The 19,652-nt window shown below is 39.3% G+C and overlaps 1 protein-coding gene across 1 annotated transcript in view; it reads right to left on the bottom strand.

The window, feature by feature from the left end:
• Positions 1 to 18,581: 18,581 nt before the first annotated feature.
• ANO2 (anoctamin 2) overlaps positions 18,582 to 19,652 on the bottom strand; it is a 196,412-nt gene continuing 195,341 nt past the window's right edge. Inside the window, exon 25 of the mRNA XM_069863875.1 lies at positions 18,582 to 18,960. Within this exon, the coding sequence (XP_069719976.1) occupies positions 18,679 to 18,960 (282 nt within the window). The 3' untranslated portion in view covers positions 18,582 to 18,678. The remainder of the gene's footprint in view (positions 18,961 to 19,652) is intronic.

Raw genomic sequence — 19,652 nt, forward strand, 5'->3', positions numbered from 1 at the left:
GATTCTCAAATTTCCCAAAATCTCAACATTCTCTTTTCTTTGCTTACTTGGACTCCCACAGATGTAAGGACACTGAAAGCATAGTACTTTGGATCTGCCAAACTCAACATTTGACCCCTTGGGTTAGGAGGTCTGTGGAGTAAATAGATGTCATATTTGTTTAGTCACTTTTTGAGCATATTGACACCTTGTGATAATGGCCAGCAGGTCTGTAGAATTATTTTTATGCCTAAAGAGTGGTGGAATTAGCAAAAATTACCAATTTATCTAAGATCCAGTGCCACAAAAGCCATATTCCTCTGTCTCTGGGGAGCTAAATAACTTGTAAAGTTTGACTTAGAATATAAGGCAAAGCCAAAAAAAAAATCTACTCTCTCTGATTTTCAATTTTGAGCAGTGTTTGAGTTCATTAAAGTGAACACTCACAGAATCTTTAATCTCGTATTTTTTCTCCTTTTTTATGGAGTATTTGATCATAAGTTTTACTCTTCTTATTCTTTCCCTGAGCTTTCTGTATCAAAAGTTGTTTGATCATCCGTGCCTGTACACCACCCGGCTCACATCCATACTAAATCCCATATGCATGCACATACCCACAAGTTTCTGAAACTCCCACACTCCTCCTGGGGTAACTGTTACCTGAGGTGGTGTACTTGGGCAAATGTTTAAATTCCTTCTTCCATCTCTGCTTCAAAGCTGTATCTACTGTGAGAGAACAAGCCCCATAGAGGAATAGAACTCATTATCCTCATACATGTCACATCTCCTGTGGCTTCTGGTCTGGAACAACCATTTTGCCAGGGCTTTTCTCCTTTTCACTTCTCCCAGCTCCCTGATCCTCCTCCCTTTCCTCTCTTCCTATGGCAGAAGCAGCCATTCTGTAATTTCTTCCCTATAATGCAGGAAAATTCAGCTTTGGGCAGTATTGCCAAGAAACCCTCAGTTGACTCACAGTGCAAAACGTATTATTACAGCACAGTGCAAACAGATAATTGGGCAAAAAGAAGAGACAAGCAACTTGATTCAGTTGCCTTATGTACTTATCTGTCCTTGAGCTCTCCGAGCATCGCCCAGCTCACTCCCAGCTGTCTTCATGAAAAGGCATAGGATTTATGACAAATAAGACAGTCCCATGAGGATGTTTCCAATAGGAATCAAGAGGAATGGGCCAAGGTAGAAAATACTCATGACAGTTGCCAAAGCTGCATCATGAAACTAGGAAAATAAGAAGACAAAGAGAAAATTAATAATTTATATATTTGATAGGAACAAGGCCCAGGGGCAATGCAGCTCTTTCAGGAGTGATGCATGTGTGTTCATGAACTATCTGTACCAAGAGACTGGAAAATGGTAAACACATTAAATCTCCAAAAGACTGAAGGTGACACAGACCTTACTGTGTTTCCTGGCCTCCAGGCAATACATTTTCAAAATCAAACTTTTTGCCTGAATCCAGCCCTACTTGACTGTATATTGAGTTAAAAGTCCATTGAAGCTCTTTCACAAGGCTTTCCTGAGAGTGGATGCATGCCCTGAAAGTGGATGACTGTGATGTTTTCAGTTTTCCTACCTATGGACATCAAAATACCTACTACCACTTTAGAAGTAATTGGGGTATAAATGACATGAGCACTGATACTCAAGAGCTGTGGGAGGGCCTTCAGGGAGCAAGGTGAGGTATTTGGGAAGGGTATCTGGTAAAACACGTTCTCTGTCATATAAACGATATAGAGAAAATGTGTCCATCATTACACTCAGCGATGAGCAGTAATCAGTTTGGGCCTGTACAATTATTTTGGAAAATTCTTTCCTCCAAAGGAAACGTCTGTACTAAAATCACAGAGCAGCCCAAACACTATGTGCCATTTTTTCAGATTACTAAAGGAAAGGAAGAACAGTGAAGCAAGATGCATGGTAATAGATCCTGTCATGTTATACTTTCTTTTGGTACCTGTAGCTAGGGAAAGCATATTATTGTACTAAAGAAGTGCACTACGTGTTTTGACAGTGCAAAACGTGATCAGCTTCAGAGGACTATTTCCCTAAGACAGTCTTGGCCCCAGCCTCAGCTTCTTAGACTCTAGCAAGCTCTTTCATTTTCACCACTGTTCCTTAACAAACACAATATTAGAACATTGAGCTGACATAGTCTGTTGATCCAAATATCTATGTGTTTCCATTCAGAGCTGGCTTGGGTACCTCTGCTTGGCACTACACCACATGTTTGTACCTAAAGTTTCCTGTAGTGAAAAAAACCATATATTTTTGTTATCATTCTTTTTTTCCTTGTTGATTGCAAATTTATAACAAGGACTTTCTCTGGTTATAGAGAAGAACATACTCATAGGCTAAGATCACTGCTGCCAGAGAACAAGTGGAATATTGCCCCATAAATGGATATGTGAAGTATCACACAATGATCTCCACTTCCCTAACACTAAGATATAAACACTGAAGACCAAAAGAACAAGTAGTCTGGGGGGAGGCTGAATGAGTTCACGAGAGGGAAAGTGAGCTGATAGGAAGCATGTTATTCTACAACAATCAGCGTTTTAGTGGTTAAAGGTTCTGGGAAATCCAAACCCTAAGATCATTGTGACTGACCACCTGGTATGGGATTCTTTTGAACATTTAAAAAAGGAAAAATGGGCAGAGGAACATACTATGCTCTCCATGCCTTACATTGAAGGCAGCACATTTTGCGCAGTACTCACTGTATATTCCTTTCATGAACTGTAATTGATATACAGTTAAGCACTCTCAAGTGGATGAAAATTGGATGAAGTACAACGAGTGATGGGTGAAAAATTTATCTGGCACTATTTCAAGCCAAGAGGAAAGATGTAATTAGCTACCAGAAAGGATTCAGTGTTCAAATTGGGTTTGCTAATTTTCTGATCAATTAAATATAACACACATTAATATTATCTGTACACTTAGTATGCACTTAGATTTTTGATTTTGGATGCAGGGTTTTCTACATCTGTTCCACTGACTTTTCATTTCTTTTTCTTCCAGCTGGCTGCCTGCAGTGAGAGGTGGTAAATTTAGAGATGAAGAACAACTCAAAAAAGATCCAAGCAGTTCTGTACCATCCTGCCTTAAGCACTTGTAATTACTTTAGTCTCAAATTCCACAAAGGTAGCTTTCCTTCCTACTGCCATGAAATGCCTTACTAACCCAAGAGCCAAAGCCTTTATTCTTTCATACAAACAGGCAACAAAAACCACATTCTGTCTGGGTGTTTTGCCTGATTCCTAATGCATCTGTTCCCCATTTTTATACGTATCTTTGTCACTATAGATCTATTCTGATTTTTACAGTGACATATTCTGGCCACGTGGCACCTGTTTTCCTCTTTAGTTTCAACTTGGGTCACTTTACATAACTCATAATCTGCATGTATCTGGGGGAGGCTAGTGGTTGTGGGTGGCTGGGAGGGAAAGACTGTAACTCAGGAGGAGAAAATCTTGCAGTTGTTTGGAGGATGGAAGGGCAGGCCTTTATCCTGCATCAAAGAAGACAGCTTTGAATGGAAACTCAACTTCTCATTTTAAGTATTCCTTTGAACTAGTGCATGACATGCAAAACCTGTTCCTAAGAATAGCATCCTTTTATTTTTATTCATTTTTTTTTAGTTATGAAGAAATCTATTTCTTCTCAAGCATGGTATCTCCTTCACTTTTAGCATTGATAATTATTTATAACAGAAGTTCAAATTCAGGAAAGAAAAAAGGGAATTGATCTCACTGAAATGGATTCCTAGGTGGATATATGTGTCTACTGATTTATTTCAGCTCCTTCATTTCAGCTCTGTGTTGAAGGCAATGTCCTCATTGTCTTTCCTTTCTGCCCTTTGATTCACACTGTGATATGGTCTCAGCACACAGACAGGATTACTTTGGAAGGAAACTAACCTGGAAACGGCATCCAGAACTATACCCAAAGGGCTCCTGGCTTGAATAGATATTCAGTCCAGAGAAGAGGACTGGAAGTAATCTGAAGGAACGTACCTCTCAAGTGTGTGTAAGGTGGACATCTGGGCTACAACACTCTCTACTTCTCTCTAGTGGTCTGCTTCCAAGATCTGTACTACTTGTTCATGTAGGTGTAGGCAGCATAATCCCCCATTCTTACAACATTTTAACATATTCCTAGCATCACAGACTTAGTATAGTTTACTTAAAGGGTTTGCATGGCTTAGTCACTAGCTTACAGAATCTATATAAAATCTGCAATAAGAAGTCACATTTAGCTTGTAGCAAGACACGAGAAATTTACTGACGAGCAAATAAAAAATGCTGAAAATGGCTTAGCTAGAAAAGTTTCCAGCGGAAATGGCTGGATCAATGTTCTAGAATTCATGAAATCTATATAAGATAACGGTATTCAAATGCTTAAAACATGTTTGCATTATTACAAAATTGGTCAGCGTTTGTGGTATCTGAGTGTACTGAATGACCACATGGTCAAAATCTTGAAACTACAGTCTGTAATAAATTATCATCCCCTTCATGAACATCTATGTGTAAGTGATGCCTATTTTTTTCTCACCACTCTGGTATATTTTAAGAAAATATGATGGTTAATTGAAAATAGATATTTTTTCCATATGTCCTGGAACAAAGTTTTGGATAAACAGAAGACTGAACTGTCTGGAAACAACAGATGGCAGTGTTTTAAAGATGAAGGGATGAAAACTTGGATCACCAGCACTGAACAACAGTAGTAACATATCTTGGAGGCCATACACTTAGATCTGGAAATTTAGCTCTACTATAATTCTACAGGGTGGACATGTGGTCAAGCTAGAGATCTTTTTTAAAATAAAAAGTAGGAAAGTGTGCTACCTGTCATATTCCAGCAGCCAGACACATGGTCTCCTTCCATTTAATTTCAATAGTAGAATCTGTGGCTGTAAACACTGCTCCAGATCAGTTGGCAGATGCAGAAGAATTTATAGTATCAGTGCAAAGGCTTGACCTGTTTCTCTTATCTATTTACTTAAAATCCTGGGGAAAACATTGAAACGATGACAGGAATGAAATGTAAAAGGAACATAAAAAGGTTTAAATGCATGTGATAGCTATGGTATATAAGAAATATTATAAATAAACAACCTACCCCATCCTTTTACACGTACCACAATCAGGTATTTGCCCATAACTGGTTACTCCTGTAATACATTTACTATGCATTAAGCCATGACTAAAAGCCCTATTTCCTCAACATATTAAGATGAGTTTAGATTCATTTTATTCACCACACACGGCAAAGGGAGGGTTGGTCCTAATTTTTGCAGCCAGTTATGCTAATATTGAAAGAAGATAACAAGCCAGCTTGAAGACTGGCTGGAACAGCACTTCCTTCCCTTGACATAATACTCAGCAACATTTCTGAATAATTTTTTGGTGGATATGTAACATTTTACAGAGAAAAGACAAAGAAAGAAAAGCAAACAATTCCCTTTCTACTCTTCTCTCTGATAATTCGTATTTACATAGGATAGATGGAGGGAGAAAAGAAAACCCCACAGAAACAAGTCAAACTAGAAGATCTGAGATAAAGACAAGGTAGCAATTTGATTTAAATCTTCATAGTGACATTTACAACAGTAGAATTCTTTCAATTGCCCCAAACTAAGGTTCTGACCCATGCTACACTGTCAAGAATATAGGAGTACTAACATATACTTACAATACATGTATAGAAATGGTAGCCTGAGAGACAGAGCGAAGTTTTCTAAAGACAGTGTGAAGAGGAATAGAGAGGAAGGAAAAATGACATTGCTATTTGCTGTCAAAACTTCTTTGTGTAGAGCTTAAGATGGGACAACGTAGTCATGCCTACAACAGAGGCAATGTCAAAAATCAGATATTGGACTTGCTCTATATAGAGGTCAATCTTCTTAAGGCAAGAGTCCATTCAACAAGCAGTGCTGTCTCCGAAGTGCCACGTATGATACCCCTAGCAGCCCAGCTACAGATGCCAGGTTCTACTGATGCAGGCAATATCTTCAGCTCTTTTTCTTAGATGCATCAACATCAAGATTCTGGGAACAACACAGGGAAGATGTGCAAAGTGGAAGGAAAAAAAATATTTAATTGCTGTTTTGTGATTTCTGCATCTCAGTAATGTGGGACACTTCTGGTTCTGCCTCAGCTGAGAAGATCTGGACACAATATCGTTCTGAGCATGTCTGGGCAAAGGTGGAAACAAAGCTATCATGCATTATTGCTATTTCTATTCCTATTTTATTATTTTCTTCACCTTCAGTTTCAATACCCAATTCCTCTCTTTGCCTCTATACATAGACTATTAAAATGCAGTCCATTGCTCTCACAGCCAGGTGTTTGAGTTAAACCACAGCATGAGATCTGTTCTCACTCTTACTTTAAGTACAGAATGATTTTTTTGAGAATGTGCAAGTTTGTGTAGTTATAGTTTTATCCAGTAGCCTTATGATTACCATTAACACATTTCAGTGTTCACATTAAGAGGAATTGTCTTAAAATGCAGTGTGTCTTCTACATATATTTTCCAGTAGAACTGATTTTGAATTTGTTTTAACTGTTGTCTTTTTCTTAAATTTCTTTTATACTTATCAGGAATTTTTATTTTCCGGAACTTGAAATGCATGGCGTTTTTCAATCCTTAATCCTTACAATGTTTTTATAACACCTTCTGTTCATATGTTGCTGGTATAGGCTCCCAAACCTCCTCCCAGCTTCATGTAGCTTTGTGTCTGGGAATCACACAAACCGTAGACATGCACAAGCACATACTAAAAAAATTCCTTCCTGAACAGTATTGTAAGAAATTCAGTAACAGTACAGAATTACTGTTCATAGCAAACTGTACTGTGGATAGAAGTAAATTTTGTAGTTCAATAGAATATTGTGTCCAAGCACAGTGTCGTGGCCTGTTCTGCATTTAGCATTCACCAAGTGACACACAAGCACTGTGCACACTAAAATACCACCTTCATTTTGTGTTTTGTTTTTCTCCTTTGCAGAGCTGGAGTCACTCTCCAAAGTCAACTGAAGTTACCCTGGGTTTACACAGAAAGTGAGCAGGAACATATGGGGAGTGTGTCTCACCAGTTACAGAGGATGGGATCTGGATTTTCTTGTTGGAGTTTTGAGTGAGAGTCTCTTCTCACCTCTGCTTTGTTTGTGTGGCTGATTTATGCCAGCATGTGAAAGAGAGAGAGAAGAACAGGTGGTCACTAAAAAGGCATGTCTGGTCTTCATATCTGTGATGCTGTACTGAGAAACCATGCAAATCCTTCAGCATATGCATGTTTTAAGCCATTTACTAGTTTTTGGAACAAAACCCATCAGGCTTTAGGTGAACCTTGTTAGCAATGTCCTAAGGGCAGAGAATCCACTGGGCTGCCTGGACAGTTTGAAGATCAAGACTGTGACTAATAGATTTCTTCAGGATCAGATTATAGATATTAATTGCATGTCTCTTCAAAATTAAGAGAAAAATCCTCTAGCAATTGCAGGCTTGCCAGCAGAAATATCTAAAATATTTGGCAGGAATCAATACCCCTTCTACTCTTTCAAGCAGATGAAATCAGGTGTGAGCCAGTCAGAGAAAGGAGTTAACACCAGCGACAAAGAAAGGTAATTTTAAGATAAGGCAGGCCACAAACATAAAGATTTACAAGGTATTACTGCTCAAATGACATTCAGACTTTGCATTAGCATCAACTGTATCTCCTTTTATCCACTAATTGCGTAATTCATTCAAAAGAGCAACCAGATTGGTTTCATTTGTTACATATTGCATGGGCCAAACCCCAGGAAAATATTTCCCTTGGCTCATCCCAAGAAAAACATTCACGCATGCTGTTTATTTTGATATTCTCAAGTGCAACGTTTATCTTATGTTTTAGCAAGATATTCCTTTAAACTTACTTTTCTGATTCCTTAATTCTTTGGTATCTCTTAATTAGACCTGGTGACTAATTCAGAAGGAATTATTTATCTAACAAATTCTACCCTTTCCTATCACAAAACATATATTAGGAAAGCACTTTTTTTTCCAAGTTGGTATTAATTAAGATTTTTTTACAGAAACTCAAAGCAAAATTTTTGTTCAGTAGCTCTCCCTTTGTGCTGCTTTGAGCTGGGCCATCAGTGGTCTGCTAGGATGTGCTCCCCAAGACAGTGATGCCAGAATGACTGACATGGGTAACTCTATGACAACTTGGAATGGAAAATGTTTATGTCCAGACATAGAGTCTTCAACAAATACAGACTAGCTAATTGTGTCAGACATTTTCTCTGTTCTTCATGCAGATCTCTTGCTCGCTATTTTTCTTTCCCAGTCCTGGACAGAAGGTATGGTCTTGTACAGCTTGGGAAGTTCTCCATGCAGTTGTTGTCCTTGCAGGGGCAGTCAACAGCTGTAAAACACTATGTGAGTGCAGTATCCAGTCTTCTTGGCACTCTTCCTTTCCTGATGTGCTGACTCTCATCACTCAGATGTCTCCTGCTTTTACTGAAGTGAAAGGGGGAGGGAAAGAGTGCGGAGAGCAGAGCTGTGTTTACTTCTTCATGTCGGGCCTCCATACTCCTCATGTTGCTCCTGTGATATATGAATATAAGATATATGAGTGCATGTCTGTATATGGATCTGGAGTGTGGACTGCTGTGTGGAAACATCTCTGTACTTTTCCATTGACTTTCTCCTACACCCTGCTCCAGATGCAGCTGGAGGGGACAATGGACCACTTAGCTCTCTCTGATATCATATAGGGCTTGGAAATTGTTGTGCAAGGCAGAGCCTCAGTTATAGGAGCTAGAAAAAAGAAGAAGGGGGCGGACTTCCTCCAAGACTGGAAGAGGAAGAAGTCTGTCCTCTTCACCATGAGCAGAGGAAAGAACCACACTTTCAGATGTTCCCCTTTCCCTTAAGCTGGATCTCACAGACTTCCTGGCCTGGTGATGGGACACAGGCCTCAAGGATGTTGCTGGCTGGCTGGCAGAGGCTTCTGTGATAAAAAGGTCCAGTTATAAAAAAACATGAGTGATTTCAGAGAGAGCTCTTCTCATTCATTTTCATCAAAACAAGGTGTTAGGTGTTCTTTTTCAGAAGATATTGCCTCAAGGGGAAAAAAAAAAAGGAACGGTCATTTCATCCCGAATGAAGAGCTTGGCATTATTTTGAGTTCTGAGGTGCTACGCTGTCTCCCAGGAGCTGCGGCTCAGATGGTTTGCACCTGTGCAGGGCCTCTGGCCATGTTTCCTGCAGCATGTGTTGCTTGTGGTGATGCACAATCTGTTTGTAAACAGAGTAACAGAGTCAGGAGAGAGAGGCAGTAGAAAATAAGAGGCTGAAGATCATATGGGATATATAAAGCTTGCCTTATTTAATACTTCTTCACAGCATTAGCTTTTGTTGAAGGATTAAGCTGTCCTAATCACCACTAAAGCCAAGAGAATAACAAGCCAGTCATAATTAATCAATTTTCTTGGCTTTGGGGAAATCCCAAGTGGTTATTTTTCTTCATCTACTAAGCCAATTCCAAGGAAAAAAACTCCTGTCAGTGTCAGTTATGTGAAAATTATTTCTGACCAAACTTGAATGGACAGTGTAGGTTTCGAAGTGCCTTCTTCTCTGAAGGTCTGAGGCATGTGTATGCATTTCATGTCCTGTCTCATGAACATGTCTGCCTCCTTGGAGTACCCTAGGTATGTGGCATTGTTTTCCTTCTGCTTTCTTGCTCCATCTACCGGAACCAGTTCTACATGGCACTTGAATGAACAAATCATGTGTTGACTATATTTATTTGTACTTAATTAAAAAAAAAAATTCCTTAATCCAGTCTTCACATTTGATTTATTGCATTTTTATTACAAAGAACACATTTTGTAAACTAATTCTCCCCCCATTTTAAGCTCTTAAGAAAAAAAAAACTGATAGTCGGAATAATCTTCCACATCTAAGTGTCCTCACAGCTTTACATTCTCACTGATCTTCAGTGTTTCAAAACTCTTATGAAAATATGCTTTTGTTTCTTGAAAGGTTAGATGTAGCAAAATAACAAGTAAAAACCCTCTCTCAGCATAAACAGAAGGATGTTTTGTAGAATTAAACATGATTTGAAATGTATCAGTCACATGCATCTGTCATAACAATAGTAGTAATAATAATTATAATAATAATAATAATAGCTTCAGAGGATATTAAAAAAGCTAAAACACTGAAGAAAGATTACACCACATCTGTAATATTCAAGATAACTCAATATAACTTTATTGTCACATTTGTTTGTCCCTTATTTAAAGAAGTGGCTACTGGAAAAGTTATCGGAAAATAATACTGTTAGAACTCCATTCTTTAGGACAAGGCTAATTTTCTGTTGATGTGCTGGGTAGAAAATGTTCAAAGTTCTCCCTCTATTTGTTCCGTTAAAATCTCCACACTTTTTGTCTTGAACGTCTTCTGGGTTTTGTACATAAAATTTAGCAAAGTAGTCAGGAATCACTCAATAAACAGACTTTATCTTGTATGTCAGATTCAGGTATGGTTGTGATTTTTTTCCTTTCACTTGATTTCACTTCAAGCAGAGAACAGTTTGTTCTCCTATCTATTAATTTCAAGTGAAACTCTTAAAACTTGTGAAATACCAGTATTTCTGACAAGGCTTATCTAGCATTACCATTAGTAGTCAATGAAAGAATAGAAATTTATACCAAATAGACCAGTACATTTATGCAGCACCACTAGCACTAGTGAGCATTTTTATGTTATATTTCCTGTCTGATCCTATTACGGTAGTCAAAGCTCCAGCAAAGAATGAGGCTGTGGACTAGAATACAGTATTGGTAAGTTCTGAAACACATTGTCTACCAACAGTGTGCAGAGACCTTTATTTAAACAAGAACAGCTTTGTTCTCAGAACTTCAGGGGCTGTTCTCCTGCTCCCCTGTTCCCACGTCCCTAAGTAGGTTCTTTCTAGTTTTAAAGGCACAATTTTTTTTCTCAGAACAGTCTTTCCCAAAAATATGTGGTTAAGCATTAGCCTTTCCAAGCTGATGGATCACATTGCTTCCTGTTTATTCTCTCCCTGAACTTACTCAAATCAATCACTACAGTATGGGAAAATGGCACTTCGTCACCAGAAGTTGTGTATCATAGAATCATAGAATCACCAGGTTGGAAAAGACCCACTGGATCATCGAGTCCATTCCAAACCATGCCCCTCAGCACCTCATCCACCCATCCCTTAAACACCTCCAGGGAAGGTGACTCAACCACCTCCCTGGGCAGCCTGTTCCAGTGCCCAATGACCCTTTCCGGGAAATATTTTTTCCTAATGTCCAGCCTAAATTTCCCCTGGTGGAGCTTGGGGCTGTTCCCTCTTGTCCTGTTCCCTGTCACTTGGGAGAAGAGGCCAGCACCCTCCTCTCTACAACCTCCTTTCAGGTAGTTACAGAAAGCAATGAGGTCTCTCCTCAGCCTCCTCTTCTCCAGGCTAAACAACCCCAGCTCTCTCAGCCGCTCCTCATAAGGCCAGTTCTCCAGCCCCCTCATCAGCTTTGTTGCTCTACTCTAGACTCATTCCAGAGCCTCAACATCCTTCTTGTGGTGAGGGGCCCAGAACTGAACACAGGATTCGAGGAGCAGTCTCACCAGTGCTGAGTACAGAGGGAGAATAACCTCCCTGGACCTGCTGGCCAAGTCATTTCTGATCCAAGCCAAGATGCCATTGGCCTTCTTGGCCACCTGGGCACACTGCTGGCTCATGTTCAGTCGGCTGTCAACCAACACCCCCAGGTCTTTCTCCTCCAGGCAGCTTTCATATGTATCTTACTGCATAGGTTTAACTAGATTATGGATCAATATTCCTATATTCTTACCTATATGGTGCTATTTATAACAGTATAATATACTACCTCCTCTTTTGTCAACATAATGTCAAAAAAAATTCTTTTAATTCCTTATATATTTAAATTTAAGGATCATAGTTTTCAAAAGTGAATAAGAGTTGTGTCTGCCTTAAATGCATGCAACATAAAAGCACAGCAATAACTGTTCTGAAAATCACGTTTACTAAAGCCAGTCCTAGCAAGACATTGGTATGAGCGTAGATAAAATCACCAGTCAGTTTTGAAGAGTGTTCCCAATTCAGGGAAATATGGAGTCAAATCCCAAGCTGCTGACTGCCTACGTTTTCTATAGCATTGACATATTTGGACTCACCAAAGGCCACAGCAGCAAAAGAGTTTGCTGTAGATGCACATTTTTTTCACTACTGTCATATTTCTCTGTCTAGCTGGTTGCATGGGAGGAATACTCTTTGACCAAGGGGATACTGAAGCCAGAAGAAAGGCTTCCACTGTTTCCAGTGAAGTTTGAATCCAAGGATCCTGTCTTAGCTAGCCACATTACAGACAGACATAATATAATCCTGTGATAATAATCGTTTTGCTTGCTAAAACTGTACCTATAGAAGTAGGACATCAGTGGGAATAGCTTAGAAAACACTGTATGTGTAAGAAGAGTCATTATTTGTGATTTTCTAAAGAATCAAAAAAATAAAGCTGTGGGATTGTGTTAACAAGCAGAATGAAAATATGCACAAATAAAAATATTACGTATGAATAAAGAGTATTATCAGGCTGTCTCAGGAGTTGTGGCATCTGATTAATTTTAACAATTCCATTGGTGCTGGGAAAGTAGTAGTAAGGGAGCCTGTTAATTGATGAAGTGATTAATAATTAAATAATCAATTAATAATTGAGTACATTTGCAGATGATGGGTAAAGGATGGGAAACCCAGGGAATATTCAGTGTTTTGGTAGTACTGACAGATTTAGGAAGAGTTGCAAAACATTTAGAAAGTAACTAAAGCAGAACCTTTCTCGAGAAGGTTGCACATAAGGCACACAGAATCTATACTTATTTTCTTGCTAAAAATATTCTTCAGCCTCCATTGTTTGTGGGCCTTTTAGATGAACCTTGTTCCTATGTCCTTTTCAGGTGCAGGAGCCCCTTCAATCTCAGTCAATTTCTTCTCCTGAATAACTTCCGAAAAGTTGTTTGAAAATACCTTGCACCAATAGCATTGGTTGATGTTGTTGCCAAGCCACTCTCCATGATATTTGAAAAGTCATGGCAGCCAGAGGAAGTCCCTGGTGACTGGAAGAAGGGCAACATTGTCCTCTTTTTCAAAAAGGGTAGAAAAGATGACCCTGGGAACTACTGACCTGTCAGCCTCACCTCTGTGCCTGGGAAGATCATGGAATAGATCCTCCTAGAAGCTACGCTAATGCAGATGGAGGATGGGGAGGTGATTTGAGACAGCCAGCATGGCTTCACCAGGGGCAAGTCCTGCCTGACCAACCTAGTGTCTTTCTACAATGGGGTGACAACACCAGTGGACAGAGGAAAGCAATAAATGTTATCTGGACTTCTGTAAAGCCTTTGACACGGTCCCCTACAACATCCTTCTCTATAAATTGGAGAGATACGGATTTGATGGATGGACTGTTTAGCGGATAAGGAATTAGTTGGATGGTCTCATTCAGAGAGTATTGGTCAACAGCTCAATGTCCAGATAGAGATCTGTGACAAGTGGTGTCCCTCAGGGGTGTGTACTGGGACAAGTGCTGTTTAATATCTTCATCAGTGATACAGACAGCAAGATTGAGTGCACCCTCAGCAAGTTTGCAGATGACACCAAATAGAATGGTGCAGTTATCACAGTGGAAGGATGGGATGTCATCTAGAGGGACCTGTACAGGCTGGAGAAGTGGACCTGTGTGAACCTCATGGAGTTCAACAAGGCCAAGTGCAAGGTCCTGCACCTGGGTCAGGACAATCTGCCCTGATTATGTCTTAGATTAGACATTAAGAATTTCTTTATGATGAGAGTGGTGAGGCACTGGAACAGGTTGCCCAGGGAAGTTGTGGATATCCCTTCCTTGGAAGTATTCAAGGCCATCTTGGGCAGCCTGATCCAGTGGGAGGTGTTCCTGCCAATGGCAGGGAGGTTGAAACTAGATGATCTTTAAGGTCCCTTCCAACCCAAACCATTTCATCATTCTATGGTTCTATGAATAGTCCAAAGGAAAACCTGCATTAAATGGAGAAGCAAACTCTTTCGGTTGCCATGGGCTTCTCCTGGCCACAGAAAGGTACCTTACGTTGCCTGAAACCTCAAGGTCACATCCAGTTAGATCTGTATTAAGGCTTTATACAAGCCTCATTCTTCTCTTTTGTTACTTCCTGTTTGCTCTATTCGGACTAGATCTGCAATTGCATACATTCCTATTAATGAGTCTGTACATGAAGCAGAATGTGGATTTGATGGTTTGTGATGAGATGTAACACTCAGTGTGGTATTAGTTACTCACACACAAAGGCATTTGCATTTTCATTTGTTTACTTGTTTTTTTTTAAGTGAGGTTTTCACTTACTTTATAGTTGGAACAGTTAAAAGGGCTATGAAAATCTGAACAAAATGTGCAGAAACATCAATGCAATTTACTCTCTGCTTTCTTTTTTTCCTTTCTTTTTGCAGATATTTTGGCTTATTTTCATTGCTAAAGCAATGAGTGACAATAGCTCACAGATTTTATTACTTTTGTGTTTCTGCTTTCATCCTGTTTCTTTTCATCCCTAGAGAGAGCTTTCCATGCACATTCCTTGAAAGAGTCTATCTCTTCTTCTAAGACACAGGTTCTGTTAAGGGGGTGCTTTGTGGGTAGGCTTACAAGTATCATGCAGATAAAAAGGGATCAGATAAAGTCATGCTTTGTCTGAAAGAGATAAGTTAGAAACTGGGAATCAATGCATGCCCGATCAGTGATCTACAATTACAGGAGCTGATGGGAAACAGTGCCTGGAGAATCCAGAGATTGCCATAGAAATTTAACAAAGGATGCAATCCTCTGGGACTGCACCTGAGTCATGTACCAAACATGCAGGAATTCTCAGTGAATGAAACTCTGAAGTTTAAGAGAAAAATAGAAACCGTATCACAGATAAAGATAATTGAGCTGTCTGTAGTGTTTGTCATATCATGTTAGATCCCATCTGGACATCAGCTGTGATTGCTGCTGTGTCGCTTTCCCAGCCTTGTTTGGGTGAAATATATAAACCTCAGGAGAACTTTCAGAGCATCAGTGTAAATCTGCTGGCTTCTCTAGTTCCTTTTGCTAGGAAATCTAGAAACACATTATCATTTTTGGACTACAGCAAGCATTTCAGTTGCTTGTTATGGAAATTCTGTGTAACAGCAGACTACTGTATTCAACTTTGGGACAGCATATTTCTGAATATTTTTGAGTGACTTATAGTTTTTAAAAAGACGAGAGTATTTCCCGGGTAGAGGGAGTGTTTATAATAATGGTTCTACTTTATAAGAAGAACCTTTACTCTGAATATCAAGGCATTGAAAAAAAGAGTCCCTTGCAACCTGTGAGCTTCTTTCTAAACACATTTCTTTGTGCGCTCCCACATAGCTGGAAAAAGAAAGGCAGCATTATGATAATCTAGAGGTCTGGCAAGATTGATATTTCAGCTTTTGAGAACATAACATTTCTCCCTGTGAGAGACATTTCTGAATGAAAAAAACCAATTGTATTTCAATCAACTAGAGTTGTAAACAAAAAACTTAACCCCCCAAATCTACCACCAGAATACCCTCTACTGTACATGAGAAGATAGAATCATAGAATAGTTTGGTTTGGAAGGGTCTTTAAAGATCTTTCAGTTCCAACGCCCCTGCAATGCACAGGGACACCTCCCACTAGACCAGGCTGCCCAAGGCCCCATCCAACCTGGCCTTGAACACCTCCAGGAATGGGGCATCCACAACTTCCCTGGGCAGCCTGTTCCAGTGCCTCACCACTCCCATAGTGAAGAAATTCCTCCATATGTCTAGTCTAAATCTGCTCCTCTCCAGTTTATATATATAGGTGTCATTAATATTGACTGCCTCAGTATGTTAGACCATGGAATTCCCAATGTTGGTCTTTTGAAAGTACACTGGGGCAATTCGTTTTTGAGACTGTACAGTGCCCTCATTTAAATGTTAATGTTAGAGGGGAGAAATCAAAGTTTATGTCTTGGCCCTGTCACAGATTTCCATCAGGAAGCCAAATTCTGAAAATAGATATTCATTCAAGCCCCTAACAAAATTAAAACAAAGTAAAATAAACATAATCAGTTGGGGATCTAACAGTCACTAATATTTCCAGTGATCTAAACATTTTAAGAACTCTGACTGAGGAGGTTGTGTACTGGTCTTCTGCAACCTAAAGCCCAAGCAGACAAACTAAAAGGCAGACGTTGGGGCTCCCACTACAGTGCAGGGAAGGAGAAAGGCATCTTCCAAGGTGATCCACCTGTTCATCTCAGACAGCAGTGTTGAGATGTGATGAGGAGCTGGTGGTGCCTTTCTGTCTTTGGTGACAGGAGATAGAATCTACCCAAATTTTAATAGCTGTATTTGGGTCATACAAATCTCACCATCTGAGCCTCCCCAAGATGCAATTACATTATTTTTGGGCCGTAAAAGGATGTAGTTCACAGGACCATGAGTGACTGTGAGGTATTTATATTAAGAAAATCTTAAATTTATTTAAGAAGTTGACTGGTTTCCTATCTATTTCAACCAATTAGAAACACCAAATACATACACAGTCAATACACAGTCAATAGTTTATACACAGTATCTTAGAATCATAGAATCACCAGGTTGGAAGAGACCCACCGGATCATCAAGTCCAACCATTCCCACCAATCTCTAAACCATGCCCCTCAGTACCTCATCCACCCACACCTTAAGCGCCTCCAGGGAAGGCAAGTCAACCACCTCCCTGGTAGGAGCTTGTGGTAGGAGCTCTTCAAATAGCTTATTTAGATAATATACATTATTAGAAAGGGAGAAACATTGTCATGCTATACATCTTTGTACATTTACAAGCTGTATTCGTCGTATTGAGCACACATAGTCCAACTGAGATGTGTAAAACTGAGCCCTAGCTCAACATTATTTATTAAAAATACAACAACAAAACAACAGTTTCAGAAGGGGGGAAGAACTCTCTCTGAATTTATTTAAAATTCAGCAAATCAGTTTTGATAGGAGAATGAGAATAAAATATTTGGAGAGGTCAGACTTCTTTATTAACAAAGTGAAATATTTGCAGTTTTATTCATGTTATCATTTCAAACTTTATTGAAGGGACAAATAACCATAAACGACACTTAAAGAATGTAACTCAAAAATCACTGTTAATTTCAGTCCACACTGAAACAGTTCTCACATTTTCATTTTCTTTAGTTTGAGTACTGAATGAGAAAAAAACAATTCTTTTCACATCTCTCATATAATTATCAAAGGATTTAATGGAAAATAACCTCTCTATCTAAGACAATAAATAAATCCTTAGGTGTCAGGAATATAAAAAATACCATTATAATATTAAAGAGCAATAATATTTTATACAATGCCTGAAACTGAAACACTTTTTTTGGTTTGTGTTTCTGATTGTTTTGAAAGCATTGTTGAGAACAATGAGAAAAAAATCTTTTATCCAGGCTCTGAATTTCAAGTTGAGTTTGAGGCAAAATGTACAGTATAAAGAAACAGTTTTTTTAAAGAAAGTTTTATTTTCATTTATAACAGAATGAAGTTATTAATTAAATGCTTGTACATAAAAGTGTGGTTAGTGAATATGTTTATGTTCCAATGAAATACAGTTCTGTAAAATATTTTACTTCACAGCAAATGCACAACAGCAGCAACTTTTGTTACTTTACATGCACTGCACATGAAAATGCCACATGATTTACAGGGCTTAATTCCATTCTCACTCTTCAGCTTTGCACTGTTGTTAGTTTAGTGGCATATTCCTCTTGATACTGGCTGAATTCCCAGTCTAAGTGAGAGGAGAATTGAACATGCAAGGCATTTTTTGTTCAGGACAATGAATAACAATGAGCTTCCCTGGTTCTAGCAGCTTTACTTCATTCTTTTGCATATGTTGTGGCCTCTCTGCTCAAGATCCTGCTAAGGATTATTCAACCTCCTGCTAAGCAAAGCAACATATCTGTAGCCGAAAGTGCCCAATGATTTTCATTTCTTTTGTTCCCACAGCTTTGTGCCCTTAACAACAGTCCTGCATGCTCTACAGAGACAGCACCAAATGGTAGTCTAAGTCAGGAAGGCACAATGACTCCTTGAGACTCCACATGCTCACAAACCTTCCAGTGTGTGAGACCACACACTGTGTGCACTTTTCCGTGGTTGTTCACATATGCCAAAAGACAGATACTAGGGCAGGAGTGCTCTTTCTTTTCTCTGTGCCCCACAGGGTGTCTGCAGGGACAGCGGCAGTCTTGTCAGGGAGATTGCATGAGTGAGAATTCCTGTGTGCCTACCCAGCTCACATGCCTCACTGTAAGGACCAGCTACAGCCACAATACAGCCCTTAACTTGCACTGATAAAGACTGAAAATGCTGCAGCCCTCATAGTGTATAAAATGTTGACCTTTATTTGTGAAGTTTCTAAGGAAGCAAAGAAGCCTCCTTTTTCCTCTCTGTTTCTTCCTTGACTGCCTCTCCCTCCCTTGTTCCAGGTTTAGAATCATGTGTCAGTAAGCAGGTATTGCAGAGGTAAGCATAGTATGTTACCCTCCCCTTATGAGTCACACTTCTGTGTGCTGTGAGCTAAAGGAGGCAAAGCTGCCTTTCTGACTTCGGTTAAACTGACAGAAGCTGGCAGCCCGGATTCTTTTGCCTTTGGTCCCGCTTTTGTGTTTCTGCTTGTCACGTATGATAAAGCTTTCAATCAGCTTCAGTTTTTCATGCTCCTCCTTCAGGAAGAAGTCAACAAGCACACTCTTCTCTTTTTTGATCTGTTCACTGACGTCCTTGGGGATGTCAGGAATCATCCAGTCAACCAGAACACTGAGGAACATTACCAAGTTCTGCAAACATAGCAACAGACATGGAACAAGTAAGAAAAATCCAAAATACACTAGATCAAACTAAACCTTTGCTTTAGCTATGAGGCAGGTATCAAACACATTTTTGCTGACAGTGTGAGGTATAAAGAAGTTGAGTAAAGCCTTAGTTCATGTTTGTGCACAACTCCCCCCCAGTGAAGCAACAGTATTAAATGGATGTTCAATTAAGTTTGAAGTGGGAAAAGACTTGTGTTCATCAAATAATTCATGGCCTAAGTAGCTAAAAAAGCCTTATTCTTTACAGGTGTCCATTGGTGCTCAGTCCTCAACATCAAATTCATTGATACTGAGTTCAGAATCCATTACTATAAGAAAAACATCAGCGAAAATGTCCTGCAACACAATTATACCATATATTTCTTCTGTGGTCTGAGCTGACAGCAGACAACTTTAATGGTCATTCTGTCCTCAAATCCTTCTGTCTGTTGACAAGGAGGATATTTTAACACTATCACAGCATGCAAGCCACAACCCTGAACCTCAGGTGTGCAGGTCACTACAGTTAATGTTCATAACACAGAGACAGGAAGCAGACTAGACAAAAAGGTTTGCTTGTTTGTGAAATTTCTAGTTATATTATGCTTTGTGTTTTATGTTATCATCATAATATTTTGAAAACTGCTGTGTTGTGTAATGCCTCAAAGTATGTGAGA

The sequence above is a fragment of the Phaenicophaeus curvirostris genome, chromosome 1 (genome assembly GCF_032191515.1).
Source record: "Phaenicophaeus curvirostris isolate KB17595 chromosome 1, BPBGC_Pcur_1.0, whole genome shotgun sequence".
NCBI classification, from domain to species: Eukaryota; Metazoa; Chordata; class Aves; order Cuculiformes; family Cuculidae; genus Phaenicophaeus; species Phaenicophaeus curvirostris.